Consider the following 22607-nt stretch of genomic DNA (forward strand, 5'->3'; position numbering starts at 1 on the left):
CACGTCTTAAACTTGGTCGTGCAGCGATTCGTTGTCAAATACCCTGGGGTCCAGGACATCTTGCGGCATGCAAGAAAAAATCTCGGCCCATTTCAGAAGATCTTACACGGCCATGGCTCGCCTTTCTGACATTCAGCGGCGACACAATCTGCCGGTCAGACGTCTTATTTGCGATTGCCCGACGCGATGGAACTCAACCTTCTATGTGCTTGATAGGCTGCTCCAGCAGAAACGTGCAGTTAAAGTCTACCTGTATGAACTCTGCGGCAGAACAGGTTCTGGGGAGCTGGGTTTTTTTTCACCGCGCCAGTGGCTGCTCATGCGCGACGCATGCAGACTTCTGCGCCCATTTGAGGAGATCACCAAACTGGTCAGTCGCAGCCATGGCGCCATCAGTGACATGGTACCTTATGCCTTCTTTATGGAGCGTGCATTGCGTTGTGTCATTGATCAAACTGTGGAGGAGCAGGAGCTGGAGGATGAGGAAGTCGCAATACTGGATGAATTCCCAGGGGGGGCTACTCTATCTGAGACAAGTGAACAACAGGAGTCTGAAGAGGAGTCAGAGGAGGATGGTGCCGGGGCGGATGAGGAGGAGCAAGAAGAGCATGCTTTAAATCTTTCTGGGATCCCTGTTGTGCGTGGATGGGGAGAGGAGAATGAAGAGGACGACATTATCCTGGATGATGAGCAGGAGCCAGGCCACCACACCGCTTCCACTTTAGTGCAAATGGGGTCCTTCATGCTCCAGTGTTTTAATAGGGACCCCCGTATAAAAAGCATAAGGGTCAAGGACCAGTACTGGGTGGCAATGTACTTAGACCCCCGGTACAAACACAAAATGGGGGAAATGCTACCGCCGTCACAGAGGGCTGTCAGAATGCAGCACTTCCAGGCCTTGCTTCGAGAAATGCTGCATTCTGCTTTTGCGTGCGCTGGCAGAGGAGCAATTCCCACTCCCAGAGAAGGAGTTGCGGGTACCAATCCAACAGTGCCTGCAAGAAGAGGCCGGTTTGAAGATGTGTTGGTGACTTCGGATATGAGGTCATTCTTTCAGCCGACCCATCGACAGGTGTCATCCGGATCCAGCATCAGGGAACGCCTAGACCGTCAGGTGTCCGACTACATCGGGTTAACGGCCGAAGTGGACGCTCTGAGGAGTGATGAACCCCTGGACTACTGGGTGGGCAGGCTTGACATCTGGCCAGAGCTTGCCCAATTTGCAATGGAACTGTTGGCTTGCCCCTCATCCAGTGTCCTGTTCGAAAGGACGTTCAGCGCAGCAGGGGGGATCGTGACTGATAAGTGTACTCGCCTAGCTCACGACAGTGTTAACTACCTCACATTTCTAAAAATGAATGAGGCATGGATCTCGGAGGAATTCAACACATGTGACCAGTAGACCATGTATATGTCTATAAACAATGTTTTTAATCGAGCACAGAGACCTTCTTTCTTCATTTGGCTCACTTCCTTGTCCAAAAAAAGCACACCGTACTATATGCCCGTACCCTCCTCTTTGAAGAGGTTGAGCGGTGTCATATTTCTACGGGGGCTGCTTATTATGAGGGGCTCCCACCATCCCTGTGCTGACATCCTCCTGGGGCTGTACCTCTGCTGTGCATATCATGAGGGGCTCCCACCATCCCTGTGCTGTGCTGACTTCCTCCTGGGGCTGTACCTCTGCTGTGCGTATTTTGAGGTGCTCCCACCATCCCTGTGCTGTGCTGACTTACTCCTGGGGCTGCTTATTATGAGGGGCTCCCACCATCCCTGTGCTATGCTGACATCCTCCTGGGGCTGCTTATTATGAGGGGCTCCCACCATCCCTGTGCTATGCTGACATCCTCCTGGGGCTGCTTATTATGAGGGGCTCCCACCATCCCTGTGCTTTGCTCATTATGAGGGGATCCCACCATCCCTGTGCTATGCTCATTATGAGGGGCTCCCACCATCCCTGTGCTATGCTGACTTCCTCCTGGGGCTGCTTACGGTGCAGGTGTCAGTGCTCTCTATCACGGTGCTGCTGTCAGTGCTGTATATCACGGTGCTGGTGTGAGTGCTTTGTCACAGTGCTGATGTCAGTGCTCTCTATCACGGTGCAGCTGTCAGTGCTGTATATCATGGTGCTGGTGTGAGTGCTTTATGTCACGCTGTTGATGTCAGTGCTCTCTATCACGGTGCTGCTGTCAGTGCTGTATATCACGGTGCTGGTGTGAGTGCTTTATGTCACGCTGCTGATGTCAGTGCTCTCTATCACGATACTGTTGTCAGATGACTCTATCACGGTGCAGGTGTCATTGCTGTATGTCACGCTGCTGATGTCAGTGCTGTCTATCACGGTGCTGCTGGCAGATGACTCTATCACGGTGCAGGTGTCCTTGCTGTATGTCACGCTGCTGGTGATCATCTCCTGCACCCTCTTCTTTGCCTACCCTGGTCCCTGACCTTCCCTCTCCTCCATTGCCTTCATGCACTCCACAGTCCTGAATTGTCACAACAATTTCCCATATAAAAAAAGAATGCTTGTAGTTGTCGATCCCAGATTCACCTCATACATGTGGTATGTCATTGGCCATGTGGTGGGACTATGTTTGCACAGCTATTAATTATTTTGTGGCTGCAAATTTGACCTGTAGGTTTGCAAAGTTCGCCTCCCATTGAAGTCAATGGGGCCCGCCGCGAACGTTCCGGTTCGCGAACTATCGGCCGTGTTGGCGTTCGCGAAACGTCCCGTCGGAAGTTCGTCCATCACCGATTATAACATGTTTCTAAGGGCTGCAGTTCCTCTGAATGCCACAAGATGGTGATCTCACTTTTACCCAGGCAGGAAGTCTCTATGGAATACAGACAGGAAGTGAGGTCAGGAACAGACAGGAAGTGATCTGATATAAAGCAAAGTAGTTCCATGTGACATGATGTAGTCGGAAGACGTTGCTGGAAGTGGCAGCAGAGGAGGTGATAAGATCTTATTTTCTATTTACACCCAGTAACCCCCCGTCATGTCCGTCCTCTTCCTCCATAGTCACTGTGATGTCTTTTATCTCCGGCAGATGATGATACACACATATATAGTGTGGAAACTTAGATTAACCCCTTCCGGGTCAGAAAATGTCCCCACTTACAGGGCCGGAATATTTTTTTCATTTTGGAGACACATTCTAGTAATATGGTCCTCTAAACACACATCACTGACAGTAAATAGACACGACAATGACCATCCTGATCATACATGGCCTACAAAGGGCAATTACTACACTACACAGGCAGCCAATGGGATATCATTACAATATGCAGCCAACACAATGATGGAGTGCAGGGGTCAGGAGTATGGAGCATAGAGCCCCTTACATTGCTGGTCAGGAGGAATACGTTCCATCAACCTGCCATGAAGAATATGTTCCATCATTGGTGTCAGAGGAAGGAAAATACTGAGGGTTCTGAGGGAAGTAGAGGAGCTGAGGGTGTAGTGGGACTAAGGGACTCTGGGAGCTTCTGGGGTTTACTGCATCTGAAGGGCTTTGGGACCCCCTGAGGAGGAAGTCTAGCTGAAGGACTTTGGGGATCTCTTAGGAAGTAATCAGGCTGAACAACTCTGAGAGGTTAGTGGGGCTGAAGGACTGTGGGGGCCTCTGAAGAGGTATTCAGGCTGCAAAGGTTTCAGGAAAGAGGGGGCTTTAAGGCTCAGAGAGACTCTTGGTCTTTGATGGTCCTCTCATGTCACCTGCACTTACTTTTATGAACTCCTCAAAGAACTCCTGCGAGCAAGTGAAGGAAGCTCACTATCTCACTGGTCAAGAAATATGTTGCAGGACACAACGTAGAACAAAGAAGGACACTTTGAGGAGGTCGGTTTGCACAGCATCTGGTTGGCCAGTCCAATACCTTCCCACGACATAGGGTCTGGCAGTGCCCAGTGCTGGAATTCAGAGCCCCAGGAACCCACTGGCACTCTGCAATGTCCTGGATACTACAGAATACTAACCAAGAGAACAAACCCCTCCTGCTGCTGTCCTCCTACTACCCACACTGGGCTGCCGTTGGAGGAAAGAGAATAGATTCCTTCCCCACGGCTCTTTACTCTACCAGCAGCATCCTCCTGCTACCCGGTGCAATCCCTTCTCTTACCGCAGAGTGACAGCAGGGTTGCCACCTGTCCGGGATTCACCCAGACAGTTTGGGTTTGGAATTATTTGTCTGAGTTTCAGACTGCCTGAAACCCGGACACATTAGTCAGACTGGACTATTGCTTCCCAGCAAGGTTGCTGGCTGCAGTTGTCTAAGCTGAGAGTGTCTGTTACATTATTTCGTGCTTCCCAAAGCCAGCGCTAACAACCCCCCTCCCCCAAACACACACACAGATGGGAGAGGGCTTGACCTGCACCTCTTCCTCCCGGCCCTACCCCTCTGTCTGCCCACACTCCTTAGAAAAGGAAAGTGCGAGCTGGAAATTTGAAGTCCAGCAACCTCAGATACATCTGGATGAGAGGTGCTGACTGCCAGGGGTGAGGGAGCTCACCATCCATCCCTGTCCGTGACTGAAGTCTACCCCTTCTATCTCCTGCCTCTGAGTGGGTACACTAAGGTAAATCAGGGTTCTTAGAGCACCCCTTACATCAGAGTTCCCCTTTACACCTGAGGCCACAGTGTTCCCCCTTCAATCAGAGTCCTCCTTATACATCAGAGTTCTCAGTGTTCCCCCTTAATTCAGGGTTCTCAGAGCACCCCTTATATCAGAGTCCTTAGAGATCTCCCTCGCATCAGAGTATGCAGAGTCCCCCATTAGAGTGAAAGGGAACTCTGTGAGTTCAGATGTAAAAGGGGAACTCTGTGGCCTCTGATGTAAAGGGGGGACTCTTGTTATTAACTTCATATGATTAGAAATGTTATTTTTGTAAGGTGTTCGTCTTCTAGATTCCCCTGGATAGCCTAGGCTGGAGTGGCTTAATGGAGGTCCCATACGCCGGCGGTTAATCAATACACATACACTCCATTTGTACGTGGTGAAGATTACAGGGTTTAATGGAAAGTGGACCTTCTTTTAAATGGTATTTCACAAAGCCCTGCCCTGTGAGGGGCCAATCGGGTGATTTACACATACATCGTCAATTTCTTAACTCATGACATTAGTTCTTTCCTGAAATGTAAGTCAAAGGTTAATACAATCTCCTGACAGTTATTTTGCCCTTTCAGCATCTACTGACTGACCATATTCTTGCGTAACCAGTCCTTATCTTAGCTTTGTGCCTTTCAATAATGTTCAGAGAAGAAAACACAGGCAGATATTTTCCTGAGATATCAATATCTTACATAGACCCTCTGGAGAAACATACAGCTATCTGTCATTTAGTCACGTTATCTATATAGTTTGTCACGTAAGCCAGTATGCTTGTGTCTTAATTCTGAACCTATTGAAATGCAAGCCTAAGCATATTGGTACTCGACTTAGTATATCTTTTGGTAATTTCAATAAGTATTCCCTTATAATCCTCCCTTTGATCATTCTGTGATTTACATAATGATCATTCCTTTTCTAATTTAATAGCACAGGCTTCATACTCCGAACCCTTGTGCTCTTGGTTTTTATACCATACCGTTGGATCCTTAACAATGGAAGTGAGTTTCAGATCCTTCGGAGCGGCCGTGTTTCCCTTTTTACATAAACATTTGATTATCTTATAACAGGCATATAAAAATAGAATGAAGAGAAACACAGTGACAATTGTCATGGCAGCATTTCGGAGCCAAGATATTAATCCCCCAAAACTAAAACTGCTCGAGAATGGATCCCAGTTTTTTCCTATGTTCCGTGCCTCTTTCTGTAGTTTATTTACCTCTTCCCTGTGTTGGGCAATAACGTCATAGTAGTCTGGGACTTCGATGCTGGTATTATGAATCCAGGTACAGCACTCATAATCCTCAGTAGTCTCACAGAGGCCAGTAAGGGCTGCACTCATACTTTCTATAGCTAACTCATGTAGTTCTAGTTGTTTCCTAATTGCCCTAGTTTCTAGATTTAGTTTGGTTATGTCATCAGAATTTTCCTCCAGAATCTCATCAATTATGCCAGTGTAATTATTTAATCTTTTCATTAGGTCAATTCCCTATCCTGTTCAGGAAGGGAACCATGCCCAGGCCATATCTTTTTCTAAAAACAATTCTCGTTTATTACGGTGTCTAAGGGGATATCTAGGATGCATGCTAGCTTCAAGGAGGTGACTTCCCTTGTTATCCCCTAATACCCCCATGATAGGAACCAGGGCTGCAAGGTAACACCACCCCTGGGGTTTGGTTGGGATCCAGGGGTGACAGAGTTTGCCGCAGCATATATATATGGTATTTCCTAGAGCTAGGGGCCGTTTATGGAACACGTTCCTAAGAGTATCAGAAAGGCCAGAGAGTATCAGAATTGACATTAATTGGTGTATTGTAGACTTAGTACTGGAGCTAAGGAAGTCTAAAAAGGTGGCATTTAGGGTGGGATCTGAAGTATGGAAGAAAGAAGGATTGTTAAGCGATGTCATTGAAATGTTAAGTTTTGTTTGTTTGCAAACCTCGGCTCCATCTGTGGTGTTTCCCAGTCGGAAACACCAGTCTGGGAAGTGGCTTCTACCTATAATTTGGAAAGTGAGGGTTTTATTTGGAAGGGTCCTAGTAACATTCGTTAGGACAATAGGGGGTGTTCCATTAAGGAGGGGGGTAAAATTCAAGGGGACTGCCATGAGAGGGATTCTAGCTGTACTGGGATGTAGCTTGCTGCAAATCCAGCATTTCTCAAAACCGGATTTTTGAGCATAGCTATATTTGAATTTTAGTAATAACATCTTGTCAGTCAGTCCCTTAGGTGACTCATTAACGGGTATAATACTTCTAATATGTCTTTGGCCGGGGGTATTATTCATCTTAGGTGGTCCACATATCCCTTTTAATAGACCTAAGTCTTCTGGATGATATATACAGTTGGCTATAAACCATGTGGGCAGGAATACAAGTAGTACCAGATTACCCCAGAGGCATACAGCCTTCCCTGACACTGAAGGTAAAAACATTTCTACAAGTTCTTATGCTTGTCCTTCTTCTTCGCTATCGTGTAGGGTTTCAAGGGTTAATTGTCCAATGCCTTCCTGAATCTCTTGCAGTTCCGGTAGCTGTTCGGGTGGGTCGGGTTCTTCTTCAATAGGTGGGGGGTCGGGGGTTGTGGGAAGCGGTGGGCACTTTTTCAGCCTGCTGGCGTGGATCCAGGTGTTTTCTTGGTCAGTCAGGACCGCAGTTCTGGACACCTTTTCAACCTTCCAAGGTCCAGAGTAGATTGGTCCGATCCTCTTTTTGTGGGCCAGTTGCTTGACTAGCACTTGATCTCCTGGGATGAAGGGGTGCGTTGGCTCTGTGGAAATAGGAGAAAAGGTGACAGAAACTTGTTCGTTCATTTCATGAAGCATACTTACCAGGTTTTTCACGTACATTTCCTGTTGGGAATAAATGTCAATATCAGTGTCTTGGTCTAATGGGGGTAGTTCTATGTTTGCGGGGACTCCCATCAAAATTTCAAAAGGTGAAAGTTTCGTTCTAGCGTGGGGTGTCGTCCTAATCTGGAATAGCACAGAAGGGAGGTGATCAAGCCATCCCTTCATTGTGCCCCCTGTGGCCTTTTTCAATTTATCCTTTATATTTCTATTCATTCTTTCCACTACCCCTGCGCTTTGAGGGTGATAGGGGATGTGTAGTTTCCATTGCAGCCCTAACAATTTAGCCACAGCCTGGGTAACGGAGGAGCTGAATGCAGGTCCCCTATCTGACCAAATAGATGTTGGTATGCCAAACCTACAAATCCAGTTATTCAGCAAGCATTTTGCTGCTATATTGGCTGTCTCACCTGCACAGGGAGTGGCTTCAACCCAGCCTGAAAATTTATCTATGACAACGCACAGGAATTTTAGGCTCCCCTTTTGTTTTGGCATGTGTGTGAAGTCTACTTGTAAATCTGTAAGGGGACCTATTGGTGGGGGTAGATGACCATGTAGGCCATGCCGTTTGCCCTGCACATTGTTTTGAGCACAGGTAAGGCAACTTGTGGTCAGGAGTTTGACTTGTTTATTCAAGGCGTTTGTGCAGAAAGATTTGGTGTACATAGTGGCTAAAGGGACGGCACCTATGTGTCCTGGACCATGAAGGTAGGAGAGAATTAGAATACTGCTTGCCTCAGGTATTCCCAATATCTTCCCCTCTTTTGACCACAGACCCTCTGGGTCTTTGGTCAAGCCAGCCTTCACCCAATACAAGACATCTTCCTCAGTGGCTAATGATTGCATTTGTGCCACTACAGATTTAAAGTTCGGACAGGTGAAATGATCCTTAAAGTACATGGACGTGGGGGTGGGCTCCTGGGTGGAGGACTGGGCTGCCTTTTTCGCTTCTCGGTCAGCTAAAGCATTTCCCTTGGAAAGTTTGCTATTATCTGAAGAATGTGCTTTTACTTTAATTATTGCCACCTCTTTTGGGAGCAAAATAGCCCGAAGAAGTGCCTGAATCTGGGTAGCATTGGAAATAGGTTTATTATCTGCTGTTTTAAAACCTCTTTTAGCCCATATTACTCCGAAGTCATGCACCACCCCAAATGCATATCTACTGTCTGTGTAAATGTTCACCTTCTTATCTGTAAATAAAATGCAGGCCCTGGTGAGGGCTTCTAGTTCAGCCACCTGAGCCGAAGAGGGGGGCAGTGGTTTGGCTTCTAATACCTTGTTCGGCAACTGGACTATTGCATATCCTGTTTGGAAGGTGGAATCAGAGGGACGGGAGCAACTACCGTCCACAAAAACATCGTCTGCATTGGTAATCGGTACGTCGGTGAGGTCTGGTCTTGGTGATGTGATAGACTCCACTTGTGTTATACAGTCATGAAACTGGTCTGGGTCTTGTGGTAGGCGTAACATGGAGTGCAAGAGACGGACGGCAGGGTTGTTGGCGGGAACATATTTGAGAGATAGATTGTCTGTGTTCATGAGGGAAATCTCATATCCACTGAGTCTTTGTGAGGTCATGTGTTGGGTGTTCATGTTCTGTATGAGGTGGGTGACAGAATGTGTGGTGTAAAGCGTCATCGGGTGTCCCAAGACCATCTTGTTGGCATCTTGTACGGCCATAGCACAAGCGGCTAAATTCTGAAGGCATGATGGCATGCCTTGAACCTGAAGGGGGAGTTTTTTAGATAGGTAGGAGACAGGGCGGTAGCCTGTTCCATGCTGTTGTGTCAAAACCGCGGCAAAAGAGGTCCCCGAGACTACACAGTATAGTTGAAAAGCTTTACCATAGTCTACCAACCCCAGGGCGGGTGCACATGACAAACTGTTCAATAGGGCCTGGAAGGCCTTAAGCCGTTCCTCTGTCCAATCAACCTGCCTAGGTGCTGTTGAGGCGGTGGCCTCTCTTAGTATGCCATCATAATGAGAACAGTCAGGGATCCACTGGCGGCAATATACCACAGCGCCCAAGAATGAGAGCAGGGCTGCCTTGTCTTTTGGGGGGCTCAGAGCTTGTAGGGCTGCGGCGCGTTTGGGGGAGACCATCCTTGTTCCCCCTTTCAGTATGCACCCCAAGTATTCCACTTGTGGCATACACCACTGTATCTTCTTTCTGGATGCTAAATGCCCGATGTGGGCTAGATGGTTCAACAGAGATGTGGAATCGACTGCACAATCTTCAGCAGTGCGACTGCACAAGAGCAAGTCGTCCACATACTGTATTAGCACCGACCCTCGCTCAGGCGTCCAAGACTTGACAGTCTCATTGAGTACCATAGAGAAGGCAGCAGGACTATCAACATACCCCTGAGGCAGGCGTGTCCAGGTTAACTGACCCGTCAACTGGCCCTCCGTCCAGGAGAAGGCAAACATAGGCTGGGCCTCTTCCGCAATGGGAATGCTAAAGAAGGCATTTGCTAAATCAATCACTGTGTAGCATAGAGAATGTGCCGGTATACATGAGAAGATAAAAGTGATGTCTGAGACTAGGGGTGGAAGTGGAATCACTTGTTTGTTAACTGCCCTTAGGTCTTGTACAAGTCTCCACTCCCCACTGGCCTTTTTTACGGGGTAAATGGGCGTGTTCCAGGGACTGATGATTGGTCTCAGGATACCTTTTGATATGTAATCATTAATTTGAGGGGAGATGCCTTTGACTTTCTCTGGGGGTAGGGGATACTGTTTTTGATATTGTATCCCCGCATCTGATCGCATTTGGGGTGCATATGGTGTGCAATTAATAAAGCCCACACTACCTTTGTTTTCTGCCCAAATTGTGTGATGGTCAAGGGAGGAAGGTATCATTAGAAAGAAACTCCTGTGTGCATGTCTTTTTGGGCTGTGTAAGTCACAAAGAGGGGAACTCGCAGTGAGGGAGCCGTCTTTGTCAAACTTAATGGTAATGTTCAACTGGGACAGTAAATCTCTGCCCATTAGGGATACTGGACAGGAAGTCAGGACAGCGAAACTCTGCATACATAGCTCTAGTCCATCCGGGGTAGAGACTGGTAAAGGCGGGGTGACAGAATGAGTAACCGATGTCCCATTTATTCCAATAGAGTGTCCCTCAGTACACAGTGGTGTGTCATACCTCTCATCATTTAATGAGCTAAAAGTGGCACCTGAATCAAGCAGGAAACACACTATGTGGTTGTCTACGCGTAATATAACTTGTGGTAGACTCTTCCATGATAGGTTGTGGCACACCAGACTGAGGGAAGGGACATACTCTAGGCATCCCTATTGGGGGTGTGTTTGTCGGGTAGACGGCCACTGCATAGGGATTCGAGGGGGAGGTCTGTTAGAGGTTGGGGTGTAGGGTGGCTGTGCGAGCGCATGGTTTTGAGATGGTGTTTGGGGAGGTTGCGGGTATTGGGGGTACCTTGTAGTGTGAGGGGGGGGGCGATTAGCAGTGTTGTACCCCCTTCCCCTGCCCCTTGGATAGCTCACCCTCTGTCTATATGGGCACTGTGATTTCCAATGTCCCTGTTCCCCACAATTAAAACATCCTTGGTCAGGTGGGTAGGGCTGCATGATCATGAGGTGCGGTGGTGAGGATGAGGTTTCAGGTGTGACTAGGGTTTGTGTTTGTGTCAAGGAGGGGAAAATTCCCCCTTTTTGTTCAAAGACCCCTGAAGTCTCTCTGGACCTGGCGTCCTTCATAAATTCATCTGGTGCTTGCTCCGCCCATTTGGGGTTTGTGAATTTGAGCAATTGCGTCACTTTGGGATCGCCTCCCGACATGATGGTAGTGGTAAATAATTGTGGTGTGGCCCCATCTACAGCTTTCCATAGGGAGTATACTCTGGTACAGTAATCATAGAATTTCTCTTTAGGTCCCTGCTTGGCTAGGATCAGTTCTTGGAGTGCAGATGGTCCTTTGTATAATTTGGACCAATGACCTCCCATGCCTTTCCAAAAGGATATCCAATCCTTATCGGTCTGGATATGGGCTGTCCATAGGTCGTCTACAGGGGCTACTTCTGGGCTGTCTGGGTCTACAATGCTAAGAATACCTTTTATGTCATCCTTGTCAAGCCCTGTGCCTGCACTATATTTTGCCAGAAAGGTACCTGCATCTCGTGGATACTTCTTGGGATTGGGACATAGTTCTTTTATTTTGGAGAGTGTACCCAAAGGTAATGGTATATGCACTTCGGTGTCCCCTATGGTCATCAAAGGTGCTTTGAATGAAGCCCCTACTGCTTCTTTCTCAGTTTCCTCTTCTATGGATGATGTCCCTTTTTTACTAATTGGACCTGACTCCTCAATTTTGGGAATAGGTGTCTCTTTTGTATGGCTTCTTGTAGTGGTGGGGGGCAGCGCTATAATCCTATCCTGCGCTTCTTTTAACATTTCCTCCTTCTTCCCTAATTGCCTTTTTATCTTTTCTAGTTCCTTTTTTAAGTCCTCCATCCTTTGTTCCTCTCTCTCTTTTCCCTCCTGGAATTCCTTCACCCTTTCTTCCAAGTCTTTCTGATACCTTTCTAACTCTATTTTCCTATCCACTTGTACCTTTTCTGCCTCATTGAGGACTATTTCTTTTTGTTTTAGGTCTTCCATAAGTGTTTCTAACTCAGTTCTCCTTTTCCCTATTCTCTCTTCTTCCTCCGTTTTCTTCTCTTCAAACTCTTTTATCTTTGCCTCTAATTCCTGCTTTTCGGGACTACCCACCTCTTCTTGTCCTGTAACTTCTTCCTGTCTCCCCTCTTCCTCTCTGCCCCTACTTACTTGTTCCCATTGGGCCACTTGTTGTGGTGTTGCTGTGGTGTGTGCTATGGCGGCTAGGACTACAGGATCCAGTGAAGGATATAGTTGAAGGTATGAACCTGGCGTCCCATCCTTGTTTTTTACCATAACATAAGGTGGGGGTGGACATTGAGGCGGGGGAGGGGGAGGTGAAGGGGGTGCAGTGGCTTCAGCCATAGCACTGGGTCCTATATTTGGAGTAAGCTTTGTAGTTTTATTAATATGCTTCTTTTTATATTTGTGTAGACATTTATCCCATGCATGGTAACAATCTTTTATATATTGAATATTTTCCCACTTCCCTGGAGGGTACGAATTTTTGTGGATTTGGCATATTTTACTTACTTCCTGCCAGTCTTCCTCAGTACAAGGACCATATGGCCCTGGGTCATGTATCCCCAATTGCTGACACCTTTCTCGGACTTGTGTCCAAAATGGTTCTACCTGGGGGCCAGGGATCATATTACTGACAAATTCATAGGGTGATGGGGTGGCCATGGCTTGGGTTGCTGCAGAATTCCCCATCTAGTAGTCTGGGCAGTGTGTGTCTAGTGACAGGACACAGGTGATAACACCCGGTTTGTTCAACAATCCGGTCTCTGGTCTGGGAGTAGGATCCCTGATCTTTTTTGGGGCAGATGGACTTATATAAAACTATGAAGATTTACCCTTAATATACGATGAAGGGTAAATCTTTCCTGGTGGCGGGATATACCCCTCTTACACCAAGTCTGCAAGAGAAGCCTGTAGGTCTAGTGGTCAAAAGAATCTACCTTTCATAAATGCTAAGAAAAAATAAACCTAGCGTGCAGTGTGAACAGGCGGGTGCTACCTCACTACAATCTGGTTCTTAATACTCTGTATTCATTTAACAACATTTGGGTTTATTCAAACAGATATCCACTCTATATAATTATATCTTATACAACGTTAATACTCTATATACTTACGCTTGCACCTAAAGAGAAACAGACATATTTTTATGGTTTAAGATTTCAGCTTTAAAACATTACATGTACATTTATCAAGTAATCATATCATGATGCATTTCATTATTTATAGTGCACTTTTAAAAGTTCTCAAAGTGGGCGTCCATTTAGCCAATCCTTATGTCATGGGCGTATATGATACCTCCCGTGTTAGAATATAATCATGAATCTCTCTCTTAGTTTATAGTCGGACCAACCTAGTCAGACTCCTCAATACCTGCGAACCCTTTTCACCCCCCAAGGGACCAGCCTAGTCCGTTGCGAAGGCACAGTTTATATATATATATATACAATTAAATTTCTTATAATGGTTGTTTGGACAGGTCAAGCATAAACGCCAATTACCATAAAAAGAGGTAAAAGGTGTAAATATGACTTACCTGTGCAAACCCCACTTCCTGGTACCAAAACTGTAAGGTGTTCGTCTTCTAGATTCCCCTGGATAGCCTAGGCTGGAGTGGCTTAATGGAGGTCCCATACGCCGGCGGTTAATCAATACACATACACTCCATTTGTACGTGGTGAAGATTACAGGGTTTAATGGAAAGTGGACCTTCTTTTAAATGGTATTTCACAAAGCCCTGCCCTGTGAGGGGCCAATCGGGTGATTTACACATACATCGTCAATTTCTTAACTCATGACATTAGTTCTTTCCTGAAATGTAAGTCAAAGGTTAATACAATCTCCTGACAGTTATTTTGCCCTTTCAGCATCTACTGACTGACCATATTCTTGCGTAACCAGTCCTTATCTTAGCTTTGTGCCTTTCAATAATGTTCAGAGAAGAAAACATAGGCAGATATTTTCCTGAGATATCAATATCTTACATAGACCCTCTGGAGAAACATACAGCTATCTGTCATTTAGTCACGTTATCTATATAGTTTGTCACGTAAGCCAGTATGCTTGTGTCTTAATTCTGAACCTATTGAAATGCAAGCCTAAGCATATTGGTACTCGACTTAGTATATCTTTTGGTAATTTCAATAAGTATTCCCTTATAATTTTAATAGCAAAATATATGTATAGTTTATACTACCAAAAAAAAATAATTGCTAACTGATCCTTGGAGGCGACTTCAATGCCCCAACATCCCCCTCAGTAGTCACCTCGATGGGTAAGATGTCCATCCCACCAAATCAACTCAAGCGAATGGCAAAGGCACAACACAAAGCACAATTAATTTACATCTGGCACCTGCAGCATTTGGGAGAGCGGGACTACACATTTTATTCGCACATGCATCGTACGTACACCAGAATAGACTACTTCTTGATCTCACACGCCCAGCTTCAGGTGGTAGGGACTTGTCAGAAACCATGAATCAGACCGAGACAGAAGTACAATTAATCACACTTGTTTATTAAATAAAAAGGTAAATAGAAAAAGCGTAGCAAAGTATAGCCAGAGTCCAGTGACCGGATCGGGTAATCAGCCAGGCCAGAAGTCAGGGATCCAAGTAGAGCAACAGCAAGCAGGATAAGGAGCCAGAAGGGATGTCAGCAAGCCAGTCTTTAAACAGGTAGGGCAGCACAGTGGTGTAGTGGTTAGCACTTTCACCTAGCAGCAATTGGGTCGCTGGTTCAAATCCTGACCACGACACCATCTGCCTGGAGTTTGCATGTTCTCCCTGTGCCTGCGTGGGTTTCCTCTGGGTACTCCGGTTTCCTTCCACACTCCAAAGACATGCTGGTAGGTTAATTAGACCTTGTCTAAAAAATTGGCCTTAATATGTGTATGTGTATGTCAATGTTGTATGTGTTTGTAAGCGTGTCAGGACCTTACGGGGTAAAAGGACCACGCAAAGCCGCAGATAGACTCTGGTGGCAAGAAAGCGCCCTGAGGCAATTCAGTTTGCATAGGTAGCGCTATACAAGTCACTCACTCACACTTAAACAGAACCGCAGGAGATGGTTTCTTGTGATGTGACCAAGGCGAAGGCAGAGGTGAAGTGAGCTGGACAGCTTTAAGTAAGCAGGTCAGACGAGCATCATCAGGAACAGCTGGTAACTGTGGAGAGAGATGAGAGCTGGCAATTAGCCGACAGCCAGCCCAGTGAAGGAAGGGCTAAGCCAGCTATGACAGGACTACTTCTATAGGGGTTAAGACATGGTCGGACCTTGCACCCATATTCCTAACCTACAACTTATCTGAAATTTTTGAACACAGACAGCGGTTTTGGCGACTAAATGAAATTCTCCTACAGACCCCAGAGGTACTGGCAGAAGTGAGCAGAGCAGTGAACGTGTACTTTCAGGAAAATAGCCAACCAGACTGTGACTCTGGGATTCTATGGGAGGCCCACAAAGTGGTCATTAGAGGAATCCTCATTAAACACGGAGCCCGTATTAAACGAGACTGTACGCAACTACTGTGGAAATTAACCGCAACTGAAGCCAGATACAAACGCGCTCCCTCAAAGTCGTTAGAAGCCAACCTCGTGATCTGTAGGAAACAGATCACTGACCTGCTTCATTACAGAGCCAAAGCAGCCCTACAGTTCTGTCGGAAAAACTGCATATGAGTCAGGGGATAAGTGTGTTAAACTGCTTGCGAGAATGATTAGAGACCACATATATTCCCCACATCAAAACGTCAGGGGGTAGAAGGGTAGCCCTTCCCAAACAAATTACCCAAGAATTTAAGAATTTCTATTCCGGTTTGTACAACTTACTGCCAATAGTGCCGCCTCTAACAGAAGTGGAAGAGTATGTTGCATCCTCCCAAATACCGTCTCTACCCTCGGACGGCCGTGCGGAGTTGGACTCCCCCATAACCCTGCAAGAACTTCAAAGAGCGGTTGGAGCAAGGAAACCGGGGAAAGCCCCGGGTCCCGATGGCTTTACACTACAATATTATAAAACGCTACTCCCAATCTTAGGGCCACATATGATCACATTGCTCAACGCGGTAGGAGAGGGTAGTGTGTTTGCTAGAGACACTCTGGGGGCCCATATCTCAGTGGTCCACAAAGAAGAGAGAGACCCGACAGCATGCAGTAGCTACAGACCCATATCATTATTGAATGTGGACCTCAAGCTGTTCAATAAGATCCTGGCTGCCCGTCTGGCGCAACACCTCCACCAGCTTGTACATCTCGACCAGGTGTGTTTTATCCCCTCTAGAGAGGCAAGAGACAGTACCCCCAAAGTGCTAAATCTGCTACATATTACACGGTCCACAAACACCCCATGTGTACTCTTAAACACTGATGCTGAAAAGGCATTAGACCGAGTAAACTGGTCGTTTATGTTTGCAGTACTCAGACGAGTGGGTCTGGGGGAGGTGATGCTCCGTCGGATAGCCGGAATATATACCAACCCAACAGCTAGAGTGAAAGCGAATGGAGTCTTGTCGGACCCTTTCTTGATAACAAATGGGAAACGACAGGGCTGCCCTCCATCCCCCCTCCTGTTTGCCCTCTCCTTAGAACCCTTCTTATGTAAGATCAGACTGAACCCCAACATAAAAGGTGTTACAGTTGGACAGACGCAACACAAGATCTCAGCATATGCTGACGACCGGCTCTTCTCGCTAACCAACCTGGGGCTGTCCCTACCAAACTTACTCTGGGAATTTGAGATATGTGCAAAACTGTCTAATCTTAAAATACATTTTACCAAGTCAGAAGCCATGGGAATCTCGATACCACAATTTCGACTTGATTCTATACAATCGAGTTTCCAGTTTAGGTGGACGTCCTCCGCTTTAACATACCTAGGTACGAAAATCCCACCAGCTTATCACGCATATATGAGGGTAATTTTCCCCCTCTACTAGCAAAAACAAGGGCGTTACTAGATACTTGGCACAAGGGTCTTCACTCGTGGTTTGGGAGATGCAATTTACTGAAAATGAGTATACTGCGAAGGTTTTATACCTCTTCCAAGCATTACCGATTAAGATACCTACCACATACTTTAAGCAAGTACAGGCCCTTTTCCTCTGCTTTATTTGGGCACATAAAAAAACATGCACCCCCAGATCTCAACTCTTGGTCTTGCCAAAACGTTTAGGAGGCCTGACATTAGAAAATACTACCAAGCAATACACTTGGGCAGGGTAATAGACTGGACTCGTCACCAAAAGCTTAAGTTATGGGTACAAATTGAACAACAAACTACCATCCCCCTAAGGAGTGTGCTATGGTGTGGTGACTTCTTACCCCAGGAGACAAAACCGCATCCTCTGATAGGAAGTACCCTTTAGCTCATCGGGCTGCACTTCACACCTCCCTGACAACTAAAACATCACCCTTAACCCCGATACTGGGTAATCCCAAATTCCCCCCTGGGATTTCACCTACGCAATTTCAACCATTAAAGCGGGAGTCCACCGGGACTCCGCGTTTTTTTTTTTTTAAAAGCCAGCAGCTACAAATACTGCAGCTGCTGACTTTTAAAATAGTGACACTTACCTGTCCAGCGCGCCCGCGATGTCGGCACCCGAAGCCGATCTCTCGATCGTCTCTCGGATCCTGCCGCCGCCATCTTGGGTATGGGAATCAGGAAATGGAGCCTTTCGGCTTCATTTCCCGGTTCCCTACTGCGCATGCGCGAATCGCGCTGCGCAATAAGGACGCTCCCCGCTGCCTCTGGGATCTGTGTGTTTCCCAGCAGGCAGCGGGGCACTTGCGGGAAGGGGCGGGCACTTGCGGAAAGGGGCGTAAGTTACGCCCCTTTCCGCAGAGAGCTATCCCGGAAGTGGGTGCAGTTACCTGGATTATCCAGGTAACTGCACCCCCCTCCTCCCTGAAAGGTGCCGATTGTGGCACCGGAGGGGGGGAGGGTTCCGATGAGCGGAAGGTCCACTTTAGGGTGGACCTCCGCTTTAAGAACTTCTAACTGTACAACTGCCTCACAGTTTGTGACGCAGGACAGGTGGTCTTCCATTCCGGAGCTAATGGACACTTTGGGTGCATTCAGACTCCTGTTTTGGAATGCAGTACACATTCATCATCTCCTCCAAACAATCCTAAATCCTCAAAATTATGTTAGATCTCTAACTACGCTTGAGAAGTACTGTTCAGAGACGGAACCGCTCTCACATACCCTTTCCAAAATGTATGATCTATTAAATGCGCCTCTTCAGCAACCCATTCTGGCATGCGTTGCAAAGTGGGAGACAGACCTTTGCCGTACTTTCACTATGACACAGGCAGAGCATGATCAATTTCTCCCTCAAATCCTCAATATGTACTAAGATCCAGGAAACCAATTATAAAATCCTGACGAGGTGGTATTTAACACCCAGTCGCCTACATGTCATCTTTCCGGATACACCAGAACACTGCTGGCATTGTGGGGAGGATAGAGGGACTATATGGCATCTGTTCTGGTCCTGTAACAAACTGACAGCTTTTTGGACAATGATCCGCACCATCTCTCAAAGGTTCACAGATTTCCAAATTCCGAACAACCTACAATAAAACTTGGACCCTTTGGAACATGTTTATACGCTCAGAAGAGGGTAAATCCCTTTTGAGAGATAGCCGCTAACAACAATTCTATTTTTCTTCTTCTATTATTGGTCACCACCCCTAACCCATTCACTCTACCCTCTGGGTAAATTATAGAAGACTGGAGAGGTGAACTACTGCTCATCTTGAACATTTATTTAGATCATTAAGGAAACTCTCACTAAGTATGATTCGATCAGATGGATGATACCTTTTGTTAAGTTATGTTGATGAGAGGCTGCGACCTTCACTTTTATATGTTTCCACTGTACCTTTTAGTGGCTTTGCCCCATGTTGAAAATCCAATAAACAATATATTTGGAAAAAAAAATTGCTGTTCGCCGCTAAAGTGTTCGGGTTTGACTTGAAGAAAAGGTGGCAAACCTAAGTGACAGTGACATCACTCCTGTCAGTCAGCAGGATGCCAGAAATTGGAGCCTTGCAGCCAGAGTTATGGCAATTATCCTAATTAGCCGGCAACTCTGGCCAAAAGTCAGCAAGCTCCCCTTCCTGGACATCATGATGACCCTACATTGACCTCACAGCATGGCCTCAGAGCAAACAAGTCAAAGGGAGGATCGTATTTATCATTCCTTGTCTGCAGATCTAAAACAAATCTAAACCAGTTCAGAAACCAAACAAAGCCAACAAAGAAAAGGGAATTTATGGTCCAAGAGGCCAAGAGGGTCCCAGGAACTTGAAAATCTAGTAAACACTAAACAGTCCAAACTAAATATGTTCACATGGGGGGGGGGGGGGTAGTCCTTAAATGTACAGCAACCCTCCTATTACCCCCCTCACATCTACATCCTATTATTGTATGACCAATACCATCCAAATCTTACTTTCATTTCCCAAAGTTATCCGTCTACAAGGAGACCTGTATAGATCAAATGATGGCACCAATGAGGATGGAGGAGGACCGGAGTCACATGACTGAGAAGATACTAAACTTCACCCTGGAGATCATCTACCTGCTGACCGGAGAGGTGAGGAGGATTCTGGGAGGTCACATGACATCACTCTTATCTCTATTAATAAAACTCAGACCTGACCGGAGAGGTGAGGAGGATTCTGGGATTCTAACATGATATTTCTATTGGTTCCTCAATACAGAGATTTCCTCTTGTGAAGTCAGGTGATCATATGACCATCACAGTGCCTCCATGTGACTCCCTAAAACCTGAGAGACACAACATGGAGAAGATTCTAGAAGTCACCAAGAAGATGATGGAGCTGCTGACAGGAGAGGTGAGGAGGATTCTGGGAATTCTGGGACATTATCCAGTAACAGACAAGGGATGTGTCTGGATGGTGACTGTATCATTGTGTGTGTCAGGTTCCTATAAGGTGTCAGGATGTCACTGTCTATTTCTCCATGGAGGAGTGGGAGTATTTAGAAGGACACAAGGATCTCTACAAGGACGTCATGATGGACAATCAGCAGAATTTGAGTTTTGTGAAGAATGTAAGGAAGGCATTTCCCTGGAATGAGACGATATTGAACCTCACCATGGAGGTCCTCAGCCTGCTGACTGGAGAGGTGAGTGTAACGAAGGGGTTAAATCTGACTCCGCTGTACACTGGGATGTATTCACTTTAAGTCTTCTGATGTTCTTCTAATCCAGTATTTCTCTACTTTTTTGCCTTCGTGGAACCCTTGGCAAAAAATGTGAGATCTTGGGAAACCCCTAAAATAATTTTCAGATCAACAGGTCATGGAACATCAGTGTGATCAGCGAGCTGTTGATATAACAATTATTGTTTTTAGAAATGGCATTAAATAATAGAAAAAATATTAAAACATACTTCTTTAATGTGGAACTTAGGCTGGCTTTTTTCTACACTAATACTAGATTTTGGGTTGAACTTGTGATATGCGCACACAAATTTAATCTTCAACTACAATTAGGGGGTGTCGCCAGGGCAAGAGTCTCTGCCCCAGGGCAGGACACATGGGTGTCAACAGGTCAGGGCAGAGGTGAGTGACCAGGTCAGGGCAGAGGACAGAGCACAGGGGGGTCACCAGGTCAGGGCACAGGGGTGCCACCAGGTAAGGGCACAGGGTCGACAGGGCACAGAGGTGTCCTCAGGTCAGGGCACAGAGGTGTCCTCAGGTCAGGGCACAGAGGTGTCCTCAGGTCAGGGTACAGAGGTGTCCTCAGGTCAGGGCACAGGGGTGTCCTCAGGTCAGGGCCCAGAGGTGTCTTTAGGTCAGGGCACAGGGGTGTCCTCAGGTCAGGGCACAGGGGAGTCACCATGTCAGGGCACAGGGATGTCTTCAGGACAAAGCACAGGGGAGACACCAGGGCAGGGCACAGGGGGTGTCCACAGGGCAGGGCACAGGGGGTGTCCACAGGACAGGGCACAGGGGGTGTCCACAGGTCAGGGCACAGGGGGTGTCCACAGGTCAGGGCACAGGGGGTGTCCACAGGTCAGGGCACAGGGGGTGTCCACAGGTCAGGGCACAGGGGGTGTCCACAGGTCAGGGCACAGGGGGTCTGTAGTACTGTTTATTTTCCTCCACATGCAGAGCTGCACAGGGAAGCTGCTGGTACATGTCTGTTATGACGTGCTGATCCCAGCCAGCTCTCCTCTCTCATCCATCCCAGGTGATGTTACACACAAGTTCCTGGGATGGACAGAAGCTGAGGAAGATCACTGGAATACAGTTAGAATTAGTGGGAGTACAGGTATGCTGTACACATGTCGCCTATTGTGCTAATCTCACTACAGCATTCAGTGCCTGCTGGAATCAATAGCTACTGATGAGAGAGGGAGCCAAGATGCTTATTACACACTGCACTCCCTCCTCTAGTCTTGCTCTGCCCTGTGCACTGATGTGATAGAAGCCAGAACTACAGGGGAGGTATCGGGTATCAATGGCCCTTGTCAGTACTCGCTGTCGGTGTGCATCGGACAGCTATACATCCTCCACAAGGGGCAGAACCCCTGGTTGAGAAACACTGTTCTAATCAATAATGACAATAATAATATGACAATGACACAAATTTCAAAATTATATTTTCTCTTATCGTCTTCCAGGACAGCCTCTGAGACATAGGGCTCTTCCCTCCGGGACAGGAAACACATTCACCCAAATGGTTAAAAGGAGGTCCTCCAGGCCTTCCCCTTCAGTTTTTGTGTTTCCTGCCGGAAAGGAAGGAAGTGTGAGGAACCTGGGGAGCTCCATGTTCCAGGACTGTCCTGGGGGAGCCTCTGAAGTACCTTCCTCTGTCTAGTGCAGTGAAGAGAGGGCTGCTTGTACACCTCTGCCTATAAGCTCGGGGAGAGTTGGACCTCTGAAGAGCGGCGGATCCCCTACCTCCATTTCGTCTCACAAACCGGTTGTTGTCCTTCATCGTAAAAACAAACGGCGACCAAGAACGAATGGCGTTGCGCATGCGGGACGTCCGTTCCGGGTATGGTAACGAACGTACATGCGTCCGAGGAGGGGCTTCTACATTCCCACGAACGGAAGTGGCGCAGCTTCCGGCGGAACCACATCATCAGGGGGCACCAGGAGACAAAGGTTTCCAGTCTCCAGGTGCAGCGTATGTGGGTTGTTGGGCGTTCGGAGCCTGTGTAGATCCAGCAGAGGCTGTGGCAACACTAAGGAACCATGGAGGGCACTGCAGCAGTTCAAGCGGTCGACTCCGGTTCTTCTGGCTCCGGCACCTCTCAGGTAAGCATGGTGAGGGCAGACCATGGCTTGCTCTGGGAGGGGGTAAGGTCCTTGTGACCAAGGCCATTCCCTGGGTGGGGAACCACAGGTGAAGGGCTGGGCACTTCTCTCCTTCTCCCTGAGCACAGTGGCGGTGACAGGCTCTCATGATTTGTTTTGTGTCTTTTCTTTTGCTTTCAGGGTAAAGCACAGGACAGATCTCAGA

The 22607-nt window shown here is 47.1% G+C and overlaps 2 protein-coding genes across 10 annotated transcripts in view; one reads left to right on the forward strand and one right to left on the reverse strand.

Annotated features, from left to right (window-relative positions):
* Window positions 1–22607, reverse strand: part of LOC143989539 (uncharacterized) — a 427264-nt gene that overhangs the window by 182032 nt on the left and 222625 nt on the right. The gene's annotated exons all lie outside the window — the stretch shown is intronic.
* Window positions 2910–22607, forward strand: part of LOC143989587 (uncharacterized) — a 28808-nt gene continuing 9110 nt past the window's right edge. Inside the window, exons 1-4 of the mRNA XM_077489786.1 lie at window positions 2910–2958; window positions 19578–19706; window positions 19834–19968; window positions 20057–20260. Of these exons, the coding sequence (XP_077345912.1) occupies window positions 19611–19706; window positions 19834–19968; window positions 20057–20260 (435 nt within the window). The 5' untranslated portion in view covers window positions 2910–2958; window positions 19578–19610. The remainder of the gene's footprint in view (window positions 2959–19577; window positions 19707–19833; window positions 19969–20056; window positions 20261–22607) is intronic.

This window comes from Lithobates pipiens, unplaced genomic scaffold, assembly GCF_037356315.1.
Source record: "Lithobates pipiens isolate NorthernLeopardFrog02 unplaced genomic scaffold, aLitPip1_a1.2 Scaffold_18, whole genome shotgun sequence".
NCBI lineage: Eukaryota > Metazoa > Chordata > Amphibia > Anura > Ranidae > Lithobates > Lithobates pipiens.